Below are 21216 nucleotides of genomic sequence, written 5' to 3'. Positions count from 1 at the left end.
GGCGGTAAGACCCCGGAGCTTTACCCACAAACTTTTACATACCGCAACTCTGAGTCCAGTTTTCACCTGCTTAACAGGCAAAACGTGAGTCTCCTTCTAATTAGCACTTCTTCTGCTAAACAAAAAGCATTATTCTAGTGTCAGACTTGAAGTGAGTTTATTGCTGCGGTAAAGTGGCCGTTTAAGACGTTATCATGGCGGTTCTTCTAATATTATTTCTATTCGAGTGCACGTATGTAACGCTGTATTAAAGCTTCACTTTTTTTTTGTAATACATTTATAAATTTTTGTCGTTCATAAATTGGATTCCGTATTATGTATTTAATTTTCCATCTTCCATACTATAATTAAAATAGAAATGGTTCTGCGTATTTCGTTAATTAAATAAGGGAACTTTCTAGAAGATCCTCTGACTTTAATAAAGGTGTTTGTGCTCCCTCTAGTGGTAACAAGGAGATACATAACATATCAAGCTGTTTATGCAATTAGAGAATCACTGTGAACATAATAAATACACATAAAAGTAAGAATCGCGTATGCCTGCTTCTGAATTTTTGTGGCGTTAACAAAGTGAAAAGACGATATACCAGCATTCCATCCATATCTTATTTTGCTATGAATTGTTGCTAACGAAATGCCTCACTCGGTTCAAAAATGTATTAGACCAGTTGGATTACATAATGTAGAACATTTTTATGTGGTTCCTTTCTGCTCTGTTTTGAGGTGTTAGGTGTGACTTTACAACTCGGTAAGCCTAATAATAAGATTAGTCACAGAATTCTTTGCTGGCCCACATTATATAATGATATTTCAACTACACTTTATCTGTTGTATACTGCTACCGACGAGGCCTTTCACACGTTGCCAGTGACAGAGCACATATGGTGCCTTGCAAAGATAACACTATGTAACAAAGTTTTTACTTTTTCTTGTTCCTGGACAGAAAGTGTTATTTCCCAATTCCTTATGCCTAAAGTAAATGAAAAAGACCTATTTTTCTCTTTAAACTTTGCTTTTGTGACCTGGGAGCGTATAACGAAAACATGATGGGAGACTATATTTGGGGGTTGATACGTGAAAGTGATTTACATTACAGTCGCAAATCTCGAAAGACTACTCACTTCTAAACATTTTTGTATAACTTTAGTACAAATACATGTAAATCTTGATTCATACGTTGTTTTATTCAGACTTTATGTAAATGAAAATGTGCAAATTTGCCCGTTTTTACATAGAAAATAGGTTAATTTTTAAATTTCATTAGCCATGTCACAGAAGCAAAGTTTGAAGGGAATAATGGTTATTTTCTGTACTTTTAGAACATAAACAATTACAACATAACACATACTATCCGATTTGTTTTACTTGGTGTTATATAACATAATTTGTTTTACATGGTGTTCTATAACATAATTTGTGTTACATGGTGTACAATAACATAATTTGTGTTACATGGTGTTCTATAACATAATTTGTGTTACATGGTGTACAATAACATAATTTGTGTTACATGGTGTTCTGGTGTTCTATAACATAATTTGTGTTACATGGTGTTATATAACATAATTTGTTTTACATGGTGTATTCAGCCCCGTACAAAGTTTTACACTTGACTGCCCTCTGAGTAACCACGAAATTTCAAATGGGACTTTATATGACTCACTCTAAACTGAGAAAGCTAGAAAACGTTGATATGATGTAAGTTAAATTTTCAAAAAAAAAAAAAGAATATTCTCAATTAAATAAGTATTCAACCCGTTGCTACGACAATCTTACGTCAGTTCACGTGCAAAAGATTAATTTAAAAGGTGAGACAGTTAGTGTAATCGTCTCAGTCCGTGTGTAATCAAAGTGGGTGAACACGACTTCGGAGTTCAACCCACAACTCACACAACAAATCAACCGTGAAGACCAAGGGGTTTTCCAAACAAGTCAGGAATAAAATGTATAGATCAGGAGAAAGTTACTAAACAAATTTCAAAGTCACTAATTATCCCTTTGAGTACGGTGAAGCCCATCATTAAAAAGTTGAATGTACTTCATACCACCCAGTCAACATCCATGCCAGGCCATCCGTACAAACTAAGCAGGTGGGCAAGGACGAAACTGGTTAGGGATGCCACTGTGAAGCCAACAGTCACTTTCAAAAGTTCGCCAAGTTCGATGTCTGAGATGGTAGTCAATGTTCATACATCAACAATATCCTGGTATTTACATAAAGCTGGTCTGTATGGGCAAGTGGCAAGCTATTACTGAACAAGAATAATCTTAAATCTCGCATGGAAAAGCACGTGAGTGATACTGAAGACATGTGGTAGAAGGTTTTATGGTAAGACGAGACAAAAACTGAGCTTTTTGGTCTACATTTAAAGTGTTATATCTGGTGCAAACCCAGTACAGCACATCACCCAGTCAACACCATCCCAGCTGTCAAGCATGATGGTGGCAGAATCATGTTATGGAAATGATACTCATCAGCAGGGACTGGGAATTGTGTGAGAACTGAGAGGAAGATGGACAGTCCAGGTGAATCTGCTTGGGTCAGACGAGAGTCTAAAACTGAGTTGAAAATTCGCATTTCTGTCGGACGATAACCCAAAGCACAAGGGTAAAACCACATCGGAATGTGTTCAAAATAAGAAAAGTGACTGTCCTGGAGTGGTTCAGTCAAGGTCCTGACTTAAATCCAATAGAAAATTGATGGTGAGATTTGTCTGATAACTATCCGATATGAATACATCATGTTGAAAAGCTATAAAGCCCTATTGTATTTGACGTTTATAATGTGTAAAAAAAGCTTGTTTGTTTGTTTTTTGAATTTTGTGCAAAGCTACACGAGGGCTATCTGTGCTAGCCGTCTTTAATTTAGCAGTGTAAGACTAGAGGGAAGACAGTTAGTCATCGCCACCCACCGCCAACTCTTGGGCTACTCTTTTACCAGCGAAAAGTAGGATTAACCGTCACATTATAATGCCCCCACGGCTGAAAGGACGAGCATGTTTGGCGTGACGGAGACTGTTGAAGTTATTCCACCGTAATCGCCTGCATAGGACGCAATGCAGCGCGTGACAACTTATTTGAAGATTAACTGAACAACCCTCAAGAAGTAAAACAACTTATTTGAAGATTAGCTGAACAACCCTCAAGAAGTAAAACAACTTATTTGAAGATTAGCTGAACAACCCTCAAGAAGTAAAACAACTTATTTACAATCTGATAGAAGTTGTTTGGTTCTTTACCACGTTCTTCACTCTCAGCGTTAAAACATTTAAAGAATTACGCGTTAGTTTAATTATTCGAATCGAAGAGAGTTGTAAAATTAAGGTGGGTTTGTAACTCACGTAACTTATTTCTAACATGATCACAATTTTAAAGTATTAGTTAAACACTCCATATCGTAACTTGGTTTCAGTTTTGTTTTATTTTATACCCAGGCTCTAAGTGGGTTCCTAATGATGATGACACAGAACGGGAAGTTACTCTACATTTCGGACAATTCTGCAGAATATCTCGGTCATTCCATGGTGAGTTATAAAGTGCCCTCTTGCTACTAACTTAACCCTTAAAAAAAGTCGTATTCCAATTTGTGTCTTACTGAAATGTTAGGCTTAACACAGGTATTCTAATATAAATTTAGGTTTAATTATCGGTTGTGCTTTTCATCCAAACAAATTTCGATCTCTAACATTAAGACTATTGTTTGGCAGCGTTGTTGTACTGGTTAGTGTGAAATTATTACCTGAGTTTCAAGACTTGAGAATTTTGTTACGTATTTTACCGTTGTTCGGGGAGAGGTCAAAGTTCTAAGATGTGGTAGCGAAAATAGATTACGCTCTTATTCGCTGTACCCAGAATTTGTCCCGGTTTCCCACGGATGGTAATCGCTAGATGTTTTTCTAGAAAGTGTGAAAAAAATTAAAAGAAAGGTTTTCTATCCATCATTAAAGGTCGTTGTTGCGAAAGTCTGAAATAGCTAAGCCTTAATCATCACCTGCTCCCGTTATTTCGTGCCGCGCGATTCAATCAATTCAGGTTTTGAAAATTGCGCGCAATTCCTGTGTTTTGCATGAACGATGCTTTATGTTCCACAAGTCGTATTATGTCGTACATCAGCGGCGGTAATCGACTTCAGCAATAATACGCGTCATGCCTGTTATAGCGATCCAGCCAATTAATGGTTGTCTCGTGCACCTCTCTAATGCCTGTCAGTGCATTGCCATATCGAGTCTGATGTCAGAAGAAGATAGAACAACAAATGATGCGCAGTTTTCGCCGGTCACGAGACTTGATCTACTGTTAAATAAACAGTAATCTGATAGATAACGTAGCCCTTTGGTGAGTCACCACCCATCCTTGTTTTCAAGGATAGTACAGATAGGTTCCAATGTCCTCCGACATTCGATACTATGAAACTGGATAGTCATTGAAACACCCCACCACGAAAAATAAAGACCAGTTGGTGTTGAAATTTCAGCATTATAGTACACATCAATACCTTTGTAGAAATCGAACGACCTTGGCATGTGTTGAAGCTATTATTCATTTAAATGATATAATTGAAGTCCGAAATATGGGTTCTTTAGAAAAACAATAATAATAAAGAAGTGTAGGTATAATAATTTTAATCTTCCAGTAGCTGGTGTTTATTGCCTGGTGGGTAAAACGTATTCTGTTCAAACACACGTGCTCCAAGGTCTTCTATATTATATCAAATGCACGTGTCCCATAACCTTCTATATTATATCAAACACACGTGTTCCATAGCCTTCTATATTATATCAAATGCACGTGTTCCATAACCTTCTACGTTATATCAAATGCACGTTTTCTATAACCTTCCCTACTGCTCCTCGCTAGTACAGCGGCAAGTCTACGTATTTACAACGCTAAAATCAGGGGTTCGATTCCCGTCGGTGGGCTCAGCAGATAGCCCGATGTGGCTTTGCTATTGGAAAAAACACACACGTTTCCTAACCTTTGTCCCCAGCTAGGACAGTGGTAAGTCTTCAGATTTATAACGTTAATATCAGGGGTTCGATTCCCCTCGGTGAACACAACAGATAGCCCGATGTGGTTTTGCTATACTAAACACACACCATAACCTTCTCTATGATATCAAACACGTGTTCCATAATCTTCACTAAGCCAAGCCTAACACGTTTATCTAAGTACATTATTTTTATTATTTTAGATCCATTAGCCGTTAGCTCATAGTAATGCTAATTTTGTACAAACTAGTCATCTCTGTGAGCCAGAATCTTAAAAGAAGTTGTTGTTGCCTGCTACGTATCATTTCTTCGTATCACTATAACCGGTAAAGTTTGGTGTATTATACACAGGAGGACCTTCTGATCCATGGTGACAGCGTCTATGACATCATTGAGAAACAGGACCACCAGAGCATTCAAACTGAACTCGTGCGGAGTCCGAACCCTCTCAGTTTAGTTCCTGACACCCGCATGTTTCTTTGCCGCATAAATGTGTCCAGAAATGCTCGACGACAAATGCGATACGGCGATCAAAAGGTTAGCACAGCATTGTTTTCAAAGGATCACAAATTTCACTTATGTAGTTCGAAGTCAATCTGAGTTTCCAAAGTTAACGGATAGTTGAATTTTATTTTAAACGTTAAATCCGAAGTTTTGTTTTGTGACTTAAAAAATAAGAGACGATAAGTGTTTAAGTTAAAGTGTTAAAGATCAGGTTAAAGTTAAAGGACTAAGTCTTGGTTCGTTGGTTCAAGGTTGACTAAGCTCTGTTGCATATTAGATACCAATAAAAATTTGTTTCAGTCTATTGTTTTAGTTTACGGATTAACATTTTTTTCGCGAGTTAACAACGGTCTATTATTTTAGTTTATGGGGAAGGCAACTAGTCATCACCACCCACCGCCAACTCTTGGGCTACTCTTTTACCAACGAATAGGGGATTGACTGTAACATTATAACGGCTGAGAGGGCGAGCATGTTTGGTGCGACGGGGATTCGAACCTCCGACCCTCAGATTACGAGTCGAGCATTCTGACCACCTGGCCACATATTAAAATGAAAGTTGTTTGTTTATTTATTGGTTAAATATCTTCTTAGATGAGTAAACATTTAGATTTTACAGAATTATCCGAAGTGTTCTACCTTGTAACCGCCCCACTTTCGTGCACTGTACTTTATTCAAGTGTTGTTTCACGGTGGCTCAGCAGCTACATTTAAAATCGGTGTTGGATTCCTGCGGTACACACACACATAAACCCTGTTGTGTAACTTAACAACTAACGACATTAATTCAGGTATTCATTGTAAAAATTCGTTTTATCTCACGTTTCGCAAACTACTACATTTGTATACAAATACCGAAATGGACGAGTTAGTGTTTGTACTGAAAACAATAAACCATTATATAAAAATATATAACTTTAGGAATTTAAAATTACATGAATTTAGTTTTCCAACCGACTGATATATAAACAACTTGTAATTATACAGGTTGCTGTCAAACATGTATCTATCTTTGTTCTTTCACTCTTATCACAAGTGGTCTCACATAAAAGTACTTAACTTCACGTTAAAACCTGATTTCTTACCGGGCCGTGAATCACGACATCTAGCGACGATGTCTTGAAATATTTCATGATGTAAGCGATGGGGGAGGACTGTTCGAAAATTAGCATGTGATATATTGTTGATTGCCGCCATTATACGGGAATCTTTAGTGGCCCTGTGGGTAACAATACTGATGTGAGTTTATCAGGCAATTTGTAGGACAATCATGGACTTATCCTTTCTGATATTCACCACTAGGTGGTGTTCAGCAGGTTTTGTGTAATCTAGTTTATCACCATTTTGAGTTAAATTTATATCAGCTGCTTGCAAAAAAACTATTTTACGTACCTCTCTAAAGTTACAAAATTACGCTGTAGACATTTATTAAATTTTAAATTTTCTATAATGTACATCTTTTTAAATCTTTGAGGCATAATATCTGAAACTGACACTGAAAAAAATAAAATTACAAGAACTTGCGACTGAAAGTAAAACTTAAAGTGATAGTAAATCAGCTGTACTATATATTTGCTATACATACCGAGTGCCAACAAGGCCTTTCGTAATTATGAGGACTAGATAGGCAGTCTTGGATACGAGAGACACGTTAATATCGAGACGTTATTTATATCGTTAATTGCTTGAACAGTTACACGCAGTGGGGCTTAAACCTCAAATTACCGACCCTCCAATGCTTTAATTCACAAGATAACTTGTTTTCAGACTATTCTATACTGTCAGTTATTATCACATCATGTTGAATAATTCTGCGGCTTTGCTGGTTACAACGTTCAATGTAATACGGATTAGGTTACATATGTGACCATATTAAACATTGTTGTCACTGTCCTACTAGGTAGTGTTGGTTCAGGGCCACTACGTCAGCTTCCTGCCGCTGTGTAGCCGAAACGAACCGGTGTTCTTAGCGACTTGCACCCCGGTGGCCATGCCGGAAACCAGAGAGTGTGTCGTACAGGGTAGCACCTCCGTATTTACGTCTATCCACTCCATGGACATGAAGTTTCTTCACATAGATAGAAAGTAAGTTATTGTTTTTACAACATACAAGGTCCACATTTCTTGAGAAAGACCAAATCTGCTTCATTTATATTTTTATACCGAATATATCCTTGTCTCGCAGTCTGTTAGGGGTGCGTATCTCTTCACAGCTGAAGCCAGTACCACACGCGTCTAGATACAAAGTTTTACCAACGGTTTGTTACAAAGTTTGAAAGTCGTGTCTGTAATTTGTAACTACTAAAACTGTCTTATTTAAGTACGTCAGAAACACTTTATCAGCTTTCATCAACCAAATGAGAGCTGGCAGGTGAGGTAATATAAACACCTTAATGTTTTTCTATTTTGTTATTACTAATTAATATCACTTTGCATGTAATGTTTCTGAAGACAACATATAGTGTTCAATGTTTATATTCTTTTATTACATCATTAAATTTTAGCAAAAAATAATTTATTAGATGTTCTGATTTTTTCCTGTACAAAACACTTGTGGTTTACTGAAAGCCTGCCACATTTTATGAAGGCACACAAGTAGTACCGGACGACGTATTGATACAATCATATAACTGCTTCCGGATTTGATACTTGTATCGCTAAACCTTTTAGTTTTTAACGCAAAGCTGAACAGTGGACTATTTCCACTCTATCCACTGTGACGTATTGAATCTCCATATTTTAGCGCCGAAAATTCATAAAAATAACAGTGTAGTTTTTTCGGAATTCAGATGTGCTTACCTTTTTTTCAAGGGTTTATGTAAGACAAAATCACAGTTCACAATATGCTGTCACTAGTGTATATATGTATATAGCAGTTCACAACATGCTGTTACTAGTGTATATATATATAGCAGTTCACAACATGCTGTTACTAGTGTATATATGTATATAGCAGTTCATAACATGCTGTTACTAGTGTATATATGTATATAGCAGTTCATAACATGCTGTTACTAGTGTATATATGTATATAGCAGTACACAACATGCTGTTACTAGTGTATATATATATATATAACAGTTCACAACATGCTGTTACTAGTGTATATATGTATATAGCAGTTCATAACATGCTGTTACTAGTGTATATATGTATATAGCAGTTCATAACATGCTGTTACTGGTGTATATATGTATATAGCAGTTCATAACATGCTGTTACTAGTGTATATATGTATACAGCAGTACACAACATGCTGTTACTAGTGTATATATATATATATAACAGTTCACAACATGCTGTTACTATATATATAGCAGTCACAACATGCTGTTACTAGTGTATATATGTATATAACAGTTCACAACATGCTGTTACTAGTGTATATACATATAGCAGTTCACAATATGCTGTTACTAGTGTATATATATATATAGCAGTTCACAATATGCTTACTAGTGTATATATATATAGCAGTTCACAATATGCTGTTACTAGTGTATATATATATATAGCAGTTCACAATATGCTGTTACTAGTGTATATATATATATAGCAGTTCACAATATGCTGTTACTAGTGTATATATATATATAGCAGTTCACAATATGCTGTTACTAGTGTATATATATATAGCAGTTCACAACATGCTGTTACTAGTGTATATATATATATAGCAGTTCACAACATGCTGTTACTAGTGTATATATGTATATAGCAGTTCACAACATGCTGTTACTAGTGTATATATATAGCAGTTCACAACATGCTGTTACTAGTTTATATATGTATATAGCAGTTCACAACATGCTGTTACTAGTGTATATATATTATATATATATATATAGCAGTTCACAACATGCTGTAACTAGTGTATGTATGTATATAGCAGTTCACAATATGCTGTTACTAGTGTATATATGTATATAGTAGTTCACAACATGCTGTTACTAGTGTATATATGTATATAGTAGTTCACACCATGCTGTTACTAGTGTATATATGTATATAGTAGTTCACAACATGCTGTTACTAGTGTATATATGTATATAGTAGTTCACAACATGCTGTTACTAGTGTATATATGTATATAGCAGTTCACAACATGCTGTTACTAGTGTATATATGTATATAGTAGTTCACAACATGCTGTTACTAGTGTATATATGAATATAGTAGTTCACAACATGCTGTTACTAGTGTATATGTATATAGTAGTTCACAACATGCTGTTACTAGTGTATATATAGTAGTTCATACCATGCTGTTACTAGTGTATATATATATATATATATGTAGCAGTTCACAGCGTGCTGTTACAAGTGTATATATGAATATAGTAGTTCAGAACATGCTGTTACTAGTGTATATATATATACAGCAGTTCACAATATACTGTTACTACTGTATATTTGTATATAGCAGTTCACAACATGCTGTTACTAGTGTATATATGTATATAGCAGTTCACAACATGCTGTTACTAGTGTATATATGTATAGCAGTTCACAACATGCTGTTACTAGTGTATATATGTATATAGCAGTTCACAACATGCTGTTACTAGTGTATATATATAGCAGTTCACAACATGCTGTTACTAGTGTATATATGTATATAGCAGTTCACGACATGCTGTTACTAGTGTATATATATATAGTAGTTCACAACATGCTGTTACTAGTGTATATATGTATATAGCAGTTCACGACATGCTGTTACTAGTGTATATATATATAGTAGTTCACAACATGCTGTTACTAGTGTATATATATATAGCAGTTCACAATATGCTGTTACTAGTGTATATATGTATATAGTAGTTCACAACATGCTGTTACTAGTGTATATATGAATATAGTAGTTCACAACATGCTATTACTAGTGTATATATATAGCAGTTCACGACATGCTCTTACTAGTGTATATATATATATAGTAGTTCACAACATGTTGTTAGTAGTGTATATATGTATATAGCAGTTCACAATATGCTGTTACTAGTGTATATATGTATACAGCAGTACACAACATGCTGTTACTAGTGCATATATGTATAGAGCAGTACATAACATGCTGTTACTAGTGTATGTATGTATATAGCAGTTCACAACATGCTGTTACTGGTGTACATATGTATATAGCAGTTCACAACATGTTGTTACTAGTGTATATATATATATAGCAGTTCACAACATGCTGTTACTAGTGTATATATGTATATAGCAGTTCACAACATTCTGTTACTAGTGTATATTTATATATAGCAGTTCACAACATGCTATTACTAGTGTATATATATATAGCAGTTCACAACATGTTGTTACTAGTGTGTATATATATATATATATAGCAGTTCACAACATGCTGTTACAAGTGTATATATGAATATAGTAGTTCAGAACATGCTGTTAATAGTGTATATATGTATATAGCAGTTCATAACATGCTGTTACTAGTGTATATAACAGTTCACAACATGCTGTTACTAGTGTATATATGTATATAGCAGTTCATAATATGCTGTTACTAGTGTATATATGTATATAACAGTTCACAACATGCTGTTACCAGTATATATATATATATAGCAGTTCACAACATGTTGTTACTAGTGTATATATGTATATAGCAGTTCACAACATGCTGTAACTAGTGTATGTATGTATATAGCAGTTCACAACATGCTGTTACTAGTGTATATATGTATATAGCAGTTGCTGTAACTAGTGTATGTATGTATATAGCAGTTCACAACATGCTGTTACTAGTGTATATATGTATATAGCAGTTCACAACATGCTGTAACTAGTGTATGTATGTATATAGCAGTTCACAACATGCTGTTACTAGTGTATGTATGTATATATCAGTTCACAACATGCTGTTACTAGTGTATGTATGTATATAGCAGTTCACAACATGCTGTAACTAGTGTATGTATGTATATAGCAGTTCACAACATGCTGTAACTAGTGTATGTATGTATATAGCAGTTCACAACATGCTGTTACTAGTGTATATATGTATATAGCAGTTCACAACATGCTGTAACTAGTGTATATATGTATATAGCAGTTCACAACATGCTGTAACTAGTGTATGTATGTAAATAGCAGTTCACAACATGCTGTTACTAGTGTATATATGTATATAGCAGTTCACAACATGCTGTAACTAGTGTATATATGTATATAGCAGTTCACAACATGCTGTAACTAGTGTATGTATGTAAATAGCAGTTCACAACATGCTGTTACTAGTGTATATATGTATATAGCAGTTCACAACATGCTGTTACTAGTGTATGTATATAGCAGTTCACAACATGCTGCTACTAGTGTATGTATATATAACAGTTCACAACATGCTGTTACTAGTGTATATATATTTAGCAGTACGAGATAGTTGTCAGTTACAAGATTTGATTTAACTCAAAATTATAAAAAACTTATTTATAAGCTTGGTTTGGTTATTTTGTTATCGTTCTAACATAGTTGTTGATAATAGTCACGTACGTTAAATGAAACTGGGGGAACTCGTGCCCGTCAAGCACGTGCTAAATACATTCATATTGTCAAGCTAACGTTCTTCTTTAGTTTGTTAAATACAACCATATAGTCCATTTAACGCCTATTGATTGCATGTTAAACATATCAAAGTAATCTCTCAAATGGTCCTGTTAACCAATATTAGTAAAACTATATAACCCGTCAAATATCCACTTGAACTCTTATTACACACAACAATATAACATTTCAAAGCATTTTCTTAAAGTCCATATTAACTACAATCATACGGTTTAAGAAAAGTTTGTGCTTGACCCCTACTTATTGCCTACAATTTTTATTCTGGTCGAAGGTTATTACAATATGTAACACTACTTTTGTTCCTGTATAGTATGTGTTATTTCTTAATTGCTTATGTTGTAAAAGTACAGAAAATGACCATTATTCCCTTCAAACTTTGCTTTTGTGACCTGGATAATAAAGTTTATAAATTAACCTATTTTATATGTAAAAACGGACAAATTTGTACATTTTCATTTACATTACAGTCGCAAATTTCGAAAACCTACTCACTTCTAAACATTTTGTTTATTTTTGTATAACTTTAGTATAAATATATGTAAATCATTTTCAAGTATCAGCCCCCAGATATAGTCTCCCTCCCATCATGTTTTCGTTATACGTTACCAGGTCATAAAAGCAAAGTTTGAAGAGAAAAATAGGTCATTTTTTATTTACTTTAATCATAAGTAATTGGGAAATAACACTTTCTGTCCAGGAACAAGAAAAAGTAAAAACTTTGTTACATTGTGTTGTTGAATAACATAATCATACAGCTATATTAGAGTAAGCAGAAAACAAAATTCAAGTTGCTATAAATTCAGTCTACGGATTTACAACGTTAAAACCACGGGCTCGATTCCCCTCGATGAACTCAGCAGATAGCCCGATGTGGCTTTGCTAAAAGAAAACACACATCTGAATGTATAGAACAGAAAGTAATATGTTGGAGTATCTTGAACTAATATTAATCAGGTTTAAAACTGAGATATGACTAGAAAAACACAAAATAAAAAGTATTTTTGAATTCTAAAGGAAACCAACAGTTAAAGTACAATGCGTTTTGTAACTTGTTCAGAAAAATGCTTATGATTACTTTAAGGTTTTGTCATGTTGAATAAGTTAAAAGAGTTATATTTTGTGAAGTACTGTGATTTTTTTGTTTACTTGCTAATAAAACTGAAAGTTACTTCATTGTAAAGCATAATAAAATATTTTTATTTTGTCAAGGAAACAAACGGGATTTATATCGTGTAGAATAGAATCGATTTGTCGATTTCTTAAGGACCGTAAGTACATAAAGGACTACATAGAATGATCATTAACGTTAATGTATATTTCCTTTTCAGTGGAGAGTTTTATCTAGGCTATAGTCAATCAAGCCTTCAAGGTGTATCGTGGTACGAACTTCTGCACTGGGACAATCTGAGAGAGGCCCAATCCAAACATAGGCTCAGTGAGTACTGACAGATTGTTTTTGTTTGTTTGTTTTTGGAATTTCGCACAAAACTACACCAGGGCTATCTGCGCTAGCCGTCCCTAATTTAGCAGTGTAAGACTAGAGGGAAGGCAGCTAGTCATCACCACCCACCGCCAACTCTTGGGCTACTCTTTTACCAACGAATAGTGGGATTGACCGTCACATTATAACACCCCCCACGGCTGAAAGGGTGAGCATGTTTGGCGCGACCGGGATGCAAACCCGCGACCCTCAGATTACGAGTCGCATGCCTTAACACGCTTGGCCATGCCGGGCCTGAGTACTACCAGATCAAATCTGGTTTTGTTTTCGTAGTTTCAGTTATGTTTATACTTGTCACAACACTCAACGTAAAGAATTGACCCAAAATATGGGGCCCAACATGGTCAGGTGGTTAAGGCACTGTACTTGTATCTGAGGGTAGCGGGTTCGAATCCCCGTCACACCAAACATGTTCGCCCCTTCAGCCGTGGGGACATTGTAATGTGACGGTCAATCCCACTATTCTTTGGTAAAAGAGTAGCCCAAGAGTTGGCGATGGGTGGTGATGACCAGCTGCCTTCCCTCTTGTCTTACACCACTAAATTAGAGACGACTAGCGTAGATAGCCCTCGTGTAGCTTTGCGCAAAATTCAAAACAAAATATGGAAGTGAAATCGCCCATTCTTTATGTAAAACCCCCAGAGGGAGCTGTTGTAGTAATTAATAGGATTGATCAATATTTATGGTATTTTTATTTGCATTTCTTCGAGTAAAAGTACCTCATCAGAAAACCCTGCAATTAACAAACTCGTGAGTTCTCAAGTGATTAAATTGTTGCTTTAAAATATCGAAGAATTTGTTTGAAACGATGATGAAGTAACCTACAACCTATTGTACGATTACGAAACAAAATAATGTTGAAGATTTCCATTAATACTTCTTATCGCTATTCGTGTTTTGAAATAACCAAGAATTTTTGATTTAAGTTTGATTTTATGTGTTCTGTAGTTACACAGTCAGAGCAAGAACGGTCGTGTATTGTTCTTCTTCGACTCCAGACAACCATGGGAAACTGGATATGGGTGCATGCTGTGCTCCAGGTAAAGGAAAGCTCAGAGAGCTCCCAACAACCGGTCATCGTCTGCACCAATCAAGTTCTCAAGTAAGTCGAGAGGCCAATGAGCGCAGAGCTCGTAGATTTCCGTTGTTGTTGTTTTTTTTATAAAAAATAAACCGTCCTTACGTTGTCTGTGGTATAAAAGTAACTTACAATAGATACAGTTCAAGTAGCGTAATGTTATACACACTGAATTATGGCATGTTAGGCCTATACAAATAACGAAGCTTTATTGTCACTAGTTACACTCTTGAAAGTAGCGTTGAGATAATTTTAAAATGGAAGCTTTGAAACTAATAGTCGATTACTTATACTTATTTCTTGTATGTAATGGGATTGCGTTTCTTACCTGCAGTGAAAGACAAGCCGTAGTGATGCAGGTAAACAGCTGGCTTTATCAGTTCTACTCTTTGCAATCTAAAATGCATTACGGAATTCCCTATGAAACTCACGCCACACGTCTTCCGAGTTACTATTCTACAATCATGCCATATCACCATGCTTCGCCACCAGAGGGAGTTCTTCCTCCAACAGCTTACCATATCCATCCTTCTGGGGCCACGTTGAACGGATCCTCTCATCATGCTGGGGTTCATCAGTATGGAGCTTCTCCTCATCAGGGGACACTGTCAGCGCCTTATTCAAGTATTCCAGTTAGAACAGAAGGGTGGCAAGCCCTTAAACGAGCGCCATCTCCTTCCACTGAAGAGCATGAAAGCAAACCAAAAAAACCAAATCTTAACAGAACATCTATTCCTTATTCCACTTCAACATATAGCAATGGAATGGGATTACCAGTTCATATTCCAGAAATCGGTATGATGCCGACCCCTGGTGGCTATTATGGAAGTTCTCAAGTGCTTCTAACCGTTCCTTACCCCCACCTTGGAGGAATTCATAATCAGAAGCATGTGACCACAGAAGAGACAGTGACGAACGTTGAACAGTCCTTGACACCCACCAACACCGATGACGTGTCCAACATGATTTCTTCTATTCACTATCCACGTGACGTACCTTCCTATGTGCCATCTGGATCAACGATCTCTGCCATCCTTTCTGAAAGTACTCGAATCCTTACTGACAGTGCTGAAGACGTCTCACGGTCTCTCAAGGATTTTCGTCCTCTATCAGACTTCCGTCCACTTCAAGCCCCTAACAGTGGTGCCAGAACGATGTCTCGACTGGACAGTGCCTTATTCCCACGTTTTGGTTACACCATAGACAACTCGCATAGTGGTTTTACTGACATACTGGCAAAAGATGCAGATTGTAGGACAGTCTGTGGAGATAGGGCGTTCGTCAAGTATTCCCGAGTGGACAGGGGAAGATTTTATGACCACGAAAACGCCCTGAACTATCCGAATAATTTCCACTTGACATATGCAGCAGGCTACGAAGAACATCGGCCATCTTTGCAGGTTTCAAGTCGGTCCAGCCTGACAGACCGGGAAGGTCTCAAAGACATGATGGACCTTAATCGAAGCGGTTTACTGGTTTCTGCGGGTTTGCCTCTCGAAGACTATCATGACGCCAATTCAGGAGGCGTTGTCCATTACCACGTGCCAGAGAACGGTCACACCTCACCTTCTCAGCAACTAAACATCTCCAGTCTAGTCCACAGGAAACACCATTCCCAGTCTCCTGAGAACTTCTCGTCCACTTTCATCGAGAATCAGAAGGAGGAACCTCAGGACCCTTCGTGTAAGTAGCGGAAAGTTTACAATAATAATATCCTTTTTTATTTCATGGTCGTGTCTGTTTTGATATTTATCAGATATAATAGTTGATAGGATATTAAAGTGGTCTTGACTTATAGTAAACATCCAATTAACGTAGTAAAAGTACTTACAAATATATAAAAGTTACTGTTTTGCCTATGGCTTCATTACAATACCAAAATGAACTTAGAGTTAACCTCTTTGACCTTTCTCAGTGATGGTCATAACTTCTATCTAAAACCAATCGGAGAACTAATCCTCAACAGGTAGATCACGTTTAATATTTAATTGCAAGATTCTATGTAAATCATAAGTTATATACTTGTAGATAACTACTCCAGCTGATTGAAAACACTGCACATTTTAAAAACACTGTTTGAGTTAATAATTGTTGTTATTACTTCGAGAGAAGCCCATTGTAGTATTCACTCTGTCAGTAATGGGGTATAAAAATGCAAATGTTACCGGACTGCCCCCTTCCACTGCATCAAAATAATCTGTATCAGAGCACAGTTACGTGTTGATAGCTTACTCTGAGATTGGCTGTCATCCAACTAGTTAGACAGTGCCATATGGGTACAAAAGTCTAGGCAATCAAACTATTCCCAGCAATAGTATGGTAAATGCATTCATGGTTTTTAAACAGAAATACTACGTGTGTAAATATCAAACTTTTCGTTGTATTCTAAAGACTGGTGGTAAAGGTATTAAAACTTTAATTAAAATAATGTACAAAAGAGCGTTTCGACCTTCTTAGGCCATCTTGAGGAAAAGCTTTGGTTGGTGAAGGCGACCACCACCCGACATTTCAATAGGAGCTGTATAGAAACTCTGAAGAGGGTACTTGAAACTCTTCAAAAATGATGTTAAGAAACTCAAGGTTTAATCTTTACGGAACACCCGACATCAAAGTAGAGATATTACCAATGATTGAGCTGTAAGAACAGACATTATTGTTAGTTTCAGTCCAGAAAGATGCATATTGGCGTCAAGTAACCTCAATACTTAGGAAGACAACCAAACCAAGGGCATCATACTTCAAACAAGGGAAGGAGAAAACCTGGTGAAAGATAATTATTACAGATAGAATCCACTGTTTGGAGGATATCTCATGATCAGTATACAGTATCTGCTACACTCGGCAAACTAATACATGTGGGATCTGTACCACAGCCAATGATGTTTGAGTTCTACACCAAATTGGTAGCAACCTGACTGCTGGCAGATACAGGCAGGTTCTTATCCACCATACCGTTTCCTCAGGAACAACGCCTGGTGCTTAGGGAGAGTAAAAGGCAGATGGAACTAGAGCTTGGCTTTCACAACATCTCACTGTGAATATTATTAAGGCTGTATGAGCTTATGTGGAAACGGAAAAGATCCAAGCTGAAATCAACATCTTCATCATTAAATCTACCCCTAACTCTGGTACAATTTACTAGAGAGAAAGCAGCTAGTCAACACCATCCACGGCCCGACATGGCCAAGCGTGTTAAGGCGTGCGACTTGTAATCCGAGGGTCGCGGATTCGCATCCCCGTCGCGTCAAACTTGCTCGTCCTTTCAGCCGTGGGGGCGTTATAATGTTACGGTCAATCCCACTATTCGTTGGTAAAAGAGTAGCCCAAGAGTTGGCGGTGGGTGGTGATGACTAGCTGCCTTCCCTCTAGTCTTACATTGCTAAATTAGGGACGGCTAGCGCAGATAGCCGTCGAGTAGCTTTGCACGAAATTCAAAAACAAACAAACAAACACCCTCCACTGCGAACATTTAGGCTACCCTTTATCAATGAATAGTGGAACTGACCATAACATTATAAAGCCCTCACGTCTGAAAGAGCGAACATGTTTGGTGACAAGATTCGATCCCTTGAACCGCATAATTTGAGGCGAATACTACAGCCACTACTTCATGCCAGGGCTAGATGAATTACTGATTATTTGCAATTCCTTTGCACCTAAAATCAACTAACCACCTGGAGATTTTCGGGTACGTGCGATCAGGTTGATGGACAATAGAGGTTTTATTGCGATCTTGGTTTGTTTTAACTTAAAATCAAAGGAGTAACTAAACTACAATGACTTCTACTTAAACACTCTACATGTTACATCCTTCAACGTCATTTTCAGAATTTGATGGCATTGATTATTTTGTAAATACGAAACGTTGCACTTCAAACAGTTGTTTAATTTTAAACATTACACACGTTGCGATCATTCAATCGTTAGTTTTAACTTCCTGGTTTGTTGTTGTTGTTGTTTTTATTTATTTAATTAACATATAAATATTTTTTTTACTATTATTCCAGAGTCTTTGCCACGTGACTGTGTGGTCGTGGTTCTCATTGGACGAAACTGTTTAAAAAGTATGGCATATTGCCAACAACGTGTTCAAGATTGTTCCACACAAGCGTCATTCTCATAATGTTCATAAAGCTAATTTATTCGTTGTTATTTGATCGAAAATAAATTTTATTAAATATTACCGTCTTACGACACTACAAAAAAAGAATAATCGATTTTGTATTGATATTATTTTATCTTATTTTATGTTTCATTTATAGGGTAAATCACAGATATTCAGAGCATTTTTATATCTAGGGGTCCACTGTTTGAGAAACAAAGCATTTGACAGTAATGATAAATAACCTTGTGGCGATAATTGGTTCCTCAAGGAATTATCACGAGATCTCTGTCACTCCAGTAATCAGATTTATTTAAAAGAAATTAGTAAACATTTCCTTCGCACATTCATGTCACTGATGAGATAAAAAAAAATCAAAATTAGCATTTGTTTTCAGTTTCGCTCTCACTTTTCAAGTGTTTTATTTTATTCATATAAACATATATATATATATATCCGCGTAAATGTTAAGATACGTCTTTGTTGTCTTACCCTATTTTGTGTTTAACATACGTCTTTGTTTTCTTACTTTATTTTGTGTTTAACATACGTCTTTGTTTTCTTACCTTATTTTGTGTTTAACATACGTCTTTGTTGTCTTACCTTATTTTGTGTTTAACATAAGTCTTTGTTGTCTTACCTTATTTTGTGTTTAACGTACGTCTTTGATTTCTTACCTTATTTTGTGTTTAACATACGTCTTTGTTTTCTTACCTTATTTTGTGTTTAACATACGTCTTTGTTGTTTTACCCTATTTTGTGTTTAACATACGTCTTTGTTTTCTTACCTTGTTTTGTGTTTAACATACGTCTTTGTTTTCTTACCTTGTTTTGTGTTTAACATACGTCTTTGTTTTCTTACCTTGTTTTGTGTTTAACATACGTCTTTGTTTTCTTACCTTGTTTTGTGTTTAACATACGTCTTTGTTTTCTTACCTTATTTTGTGTTTAACATACGTCTGTTTTCTTACCTTGTTTTGTGTTTAACATACGTCTTTGTTTTCTTACCTTGTTTTGTGTTTAACATACATCTTTGTTTTCTTACCTTATTTTGTGTTTAACATACGTCTTTGATTTCTTACCTTATTTTGTGTTTAACATACGTCTTTGTTTTCTTACCTTGTTTTGTGTTTAACATACGTCTTTGTTTTCTTACCTTATTTTGTGTTTAACATACGTCTTTGATTTCTTACCTTATTTTGTGTTTAACATACGTCTTTGTTTTCTTACCTTGTTTTGTGTTTAACATACGTCTTTGTTTTCTTACCTTATTTTGTGTTTAACATGCTTGGGCATCCGCAGAAGGTTTTTCCAGGAGATGGGGAGGATAAAGTAGTATGAAACTGTGAATTGAATAACACATATGCTGAATGAATAAAAAACGAACTGTGGTTCTCATCTTTCCGGGGGGAGCGTCCCCCGCTGACGCCCATGTTAACACGTTAAAGAAAATGCTATTTGAATGCAGTTACGTAGATTAGTTGTACTGGTAAAAATAATTTCCAACTGCACCATTTTCTCGTTAGGCTGCCCTCTGCCGGTAGTCCTTGACAAAATAACTAACTTAAATTTAGCAGAGTTGCATTTTGAATTCATTTTGCACGTGACGAGAGTTTTGTGTTTAGTTTTGAAATAAGTCCTAAAAATACATATCTAGTTTTCTATATAACCCACCGCATGGCCATGGTCCTCACTGTACACCAGTATTCAAACAAAACAACTGTGCTTAACCGATATATTTCCTATACTAGCCTAATGTAGTGCGGAAGTCAATAGGAGATTTCTTTGATATCACAGTTGTTCTTGGTTCCTTCAATTACCTCAGCAAAAAGTATTCTACTAGCTAGGTTTAAGTGCATTCCCACCTATTTAATTAGAACTTTTGAACAGAGTGATTGTTCTTTAATTAAGTACTGGAAAGTGTGTGTTTTGCGTATTTTTTGTCTCTGTGATCATTCGCCTATAACTTGGTCTGATCGGTTAAAATATTTATTTTAAAGCTAAAAGTATAAAACGTAAATTTTATTCTAGGTTTTCGTGTAGGCCCGCAAGAGGAACATTGATACATAATGATGTACTATTTATGTAATGGTTTTACTGTTTTTCTTTGGTGTTTTCGCCCTTGCCCGTGCGAATAGAATGTAAATTTAAATACGTGCGACTTATCGTAATTCTAGGAGGAATTTTCAAATCTGCCAGTTTTGGTTCAACGTTTATTATTATGCGTTGATATAAAAGCGCCAGTTTTTAGTACGTGCCAAGATACACAGGTAGTGGAAATACTCACGAAGCGGGTCCCTTATGGTATAAACTATTGAATGAGTGTTGTTCCTTAAGACGTGATTAAAAATTTTATTAAATGATAATAAATAATAAGTTGATACGCTTATTCCCCCATAGGCCTAGTGGAATATGTCTGCGAACTCTATAAACCGGGTTTCGATACCCGTGGT

At 36.0% G+C, this 21216-nt stretch overlaps 1 protein-coding gene across 1 annotated transcript in view; it reads left to right on the top strand.

The window, feature by feature from the left end:
• The window catches only part of LOC143226823 (uncharacterized), a 78175-nt gene extending 58559 nt beyond the window's left edge, over window positions 1-19616 (top strand). Inside the window, exons 4-10 of the mRNA XM_076458266.1 lie at window positions 3435-3524; window positions 5340-5525; window positions 7393-7577; window positions 13411-13517; window positions 14532-14685; window positions 14996-16344; window positions 18669-19616. Coding sequence (XP_076314381.1) covers window positions 3435-3524; window positions 5340-5525; window positions 7393-7577; window positions 13411-13517; window positions 14532-14685; window positions 14996-16344; window positions 18669-18670 — 2073 coding nt within the window. The 3' untranslated portion in view covers window positions 18671-19616. The remainder of the gene's footprint in view (window positions 1-3434; window positions 3525-5339; window positions 5526-7392; window positions 7578-13410; window positions 13518-14531; window positions 14686-14995; window positions 16345-18668) is intronic.
• The last annotated feature ends 1600 nt before the right edge of the window (window positions 19617-21216 follow it).

This window comes from Tachypleus tridentatus, chromosome 9 (assembly GCF_004210375.1).
Source record: "Tachypleus tridentatus isolate NWPU-2018 chromosome 9, ASM421037v1, whole genome shotgun sequence".
Taxonomy (NCBI): domain Eukaryota; kingdom Metazoa; phylum Arthropoda; class Merostomata; order Xiphosura; family Limulidae; genus Tachypleus; species Tachypleus tridentatus.
This window is presented reverse-complemented; position numbering and strand designations above follow the sequence as displayed.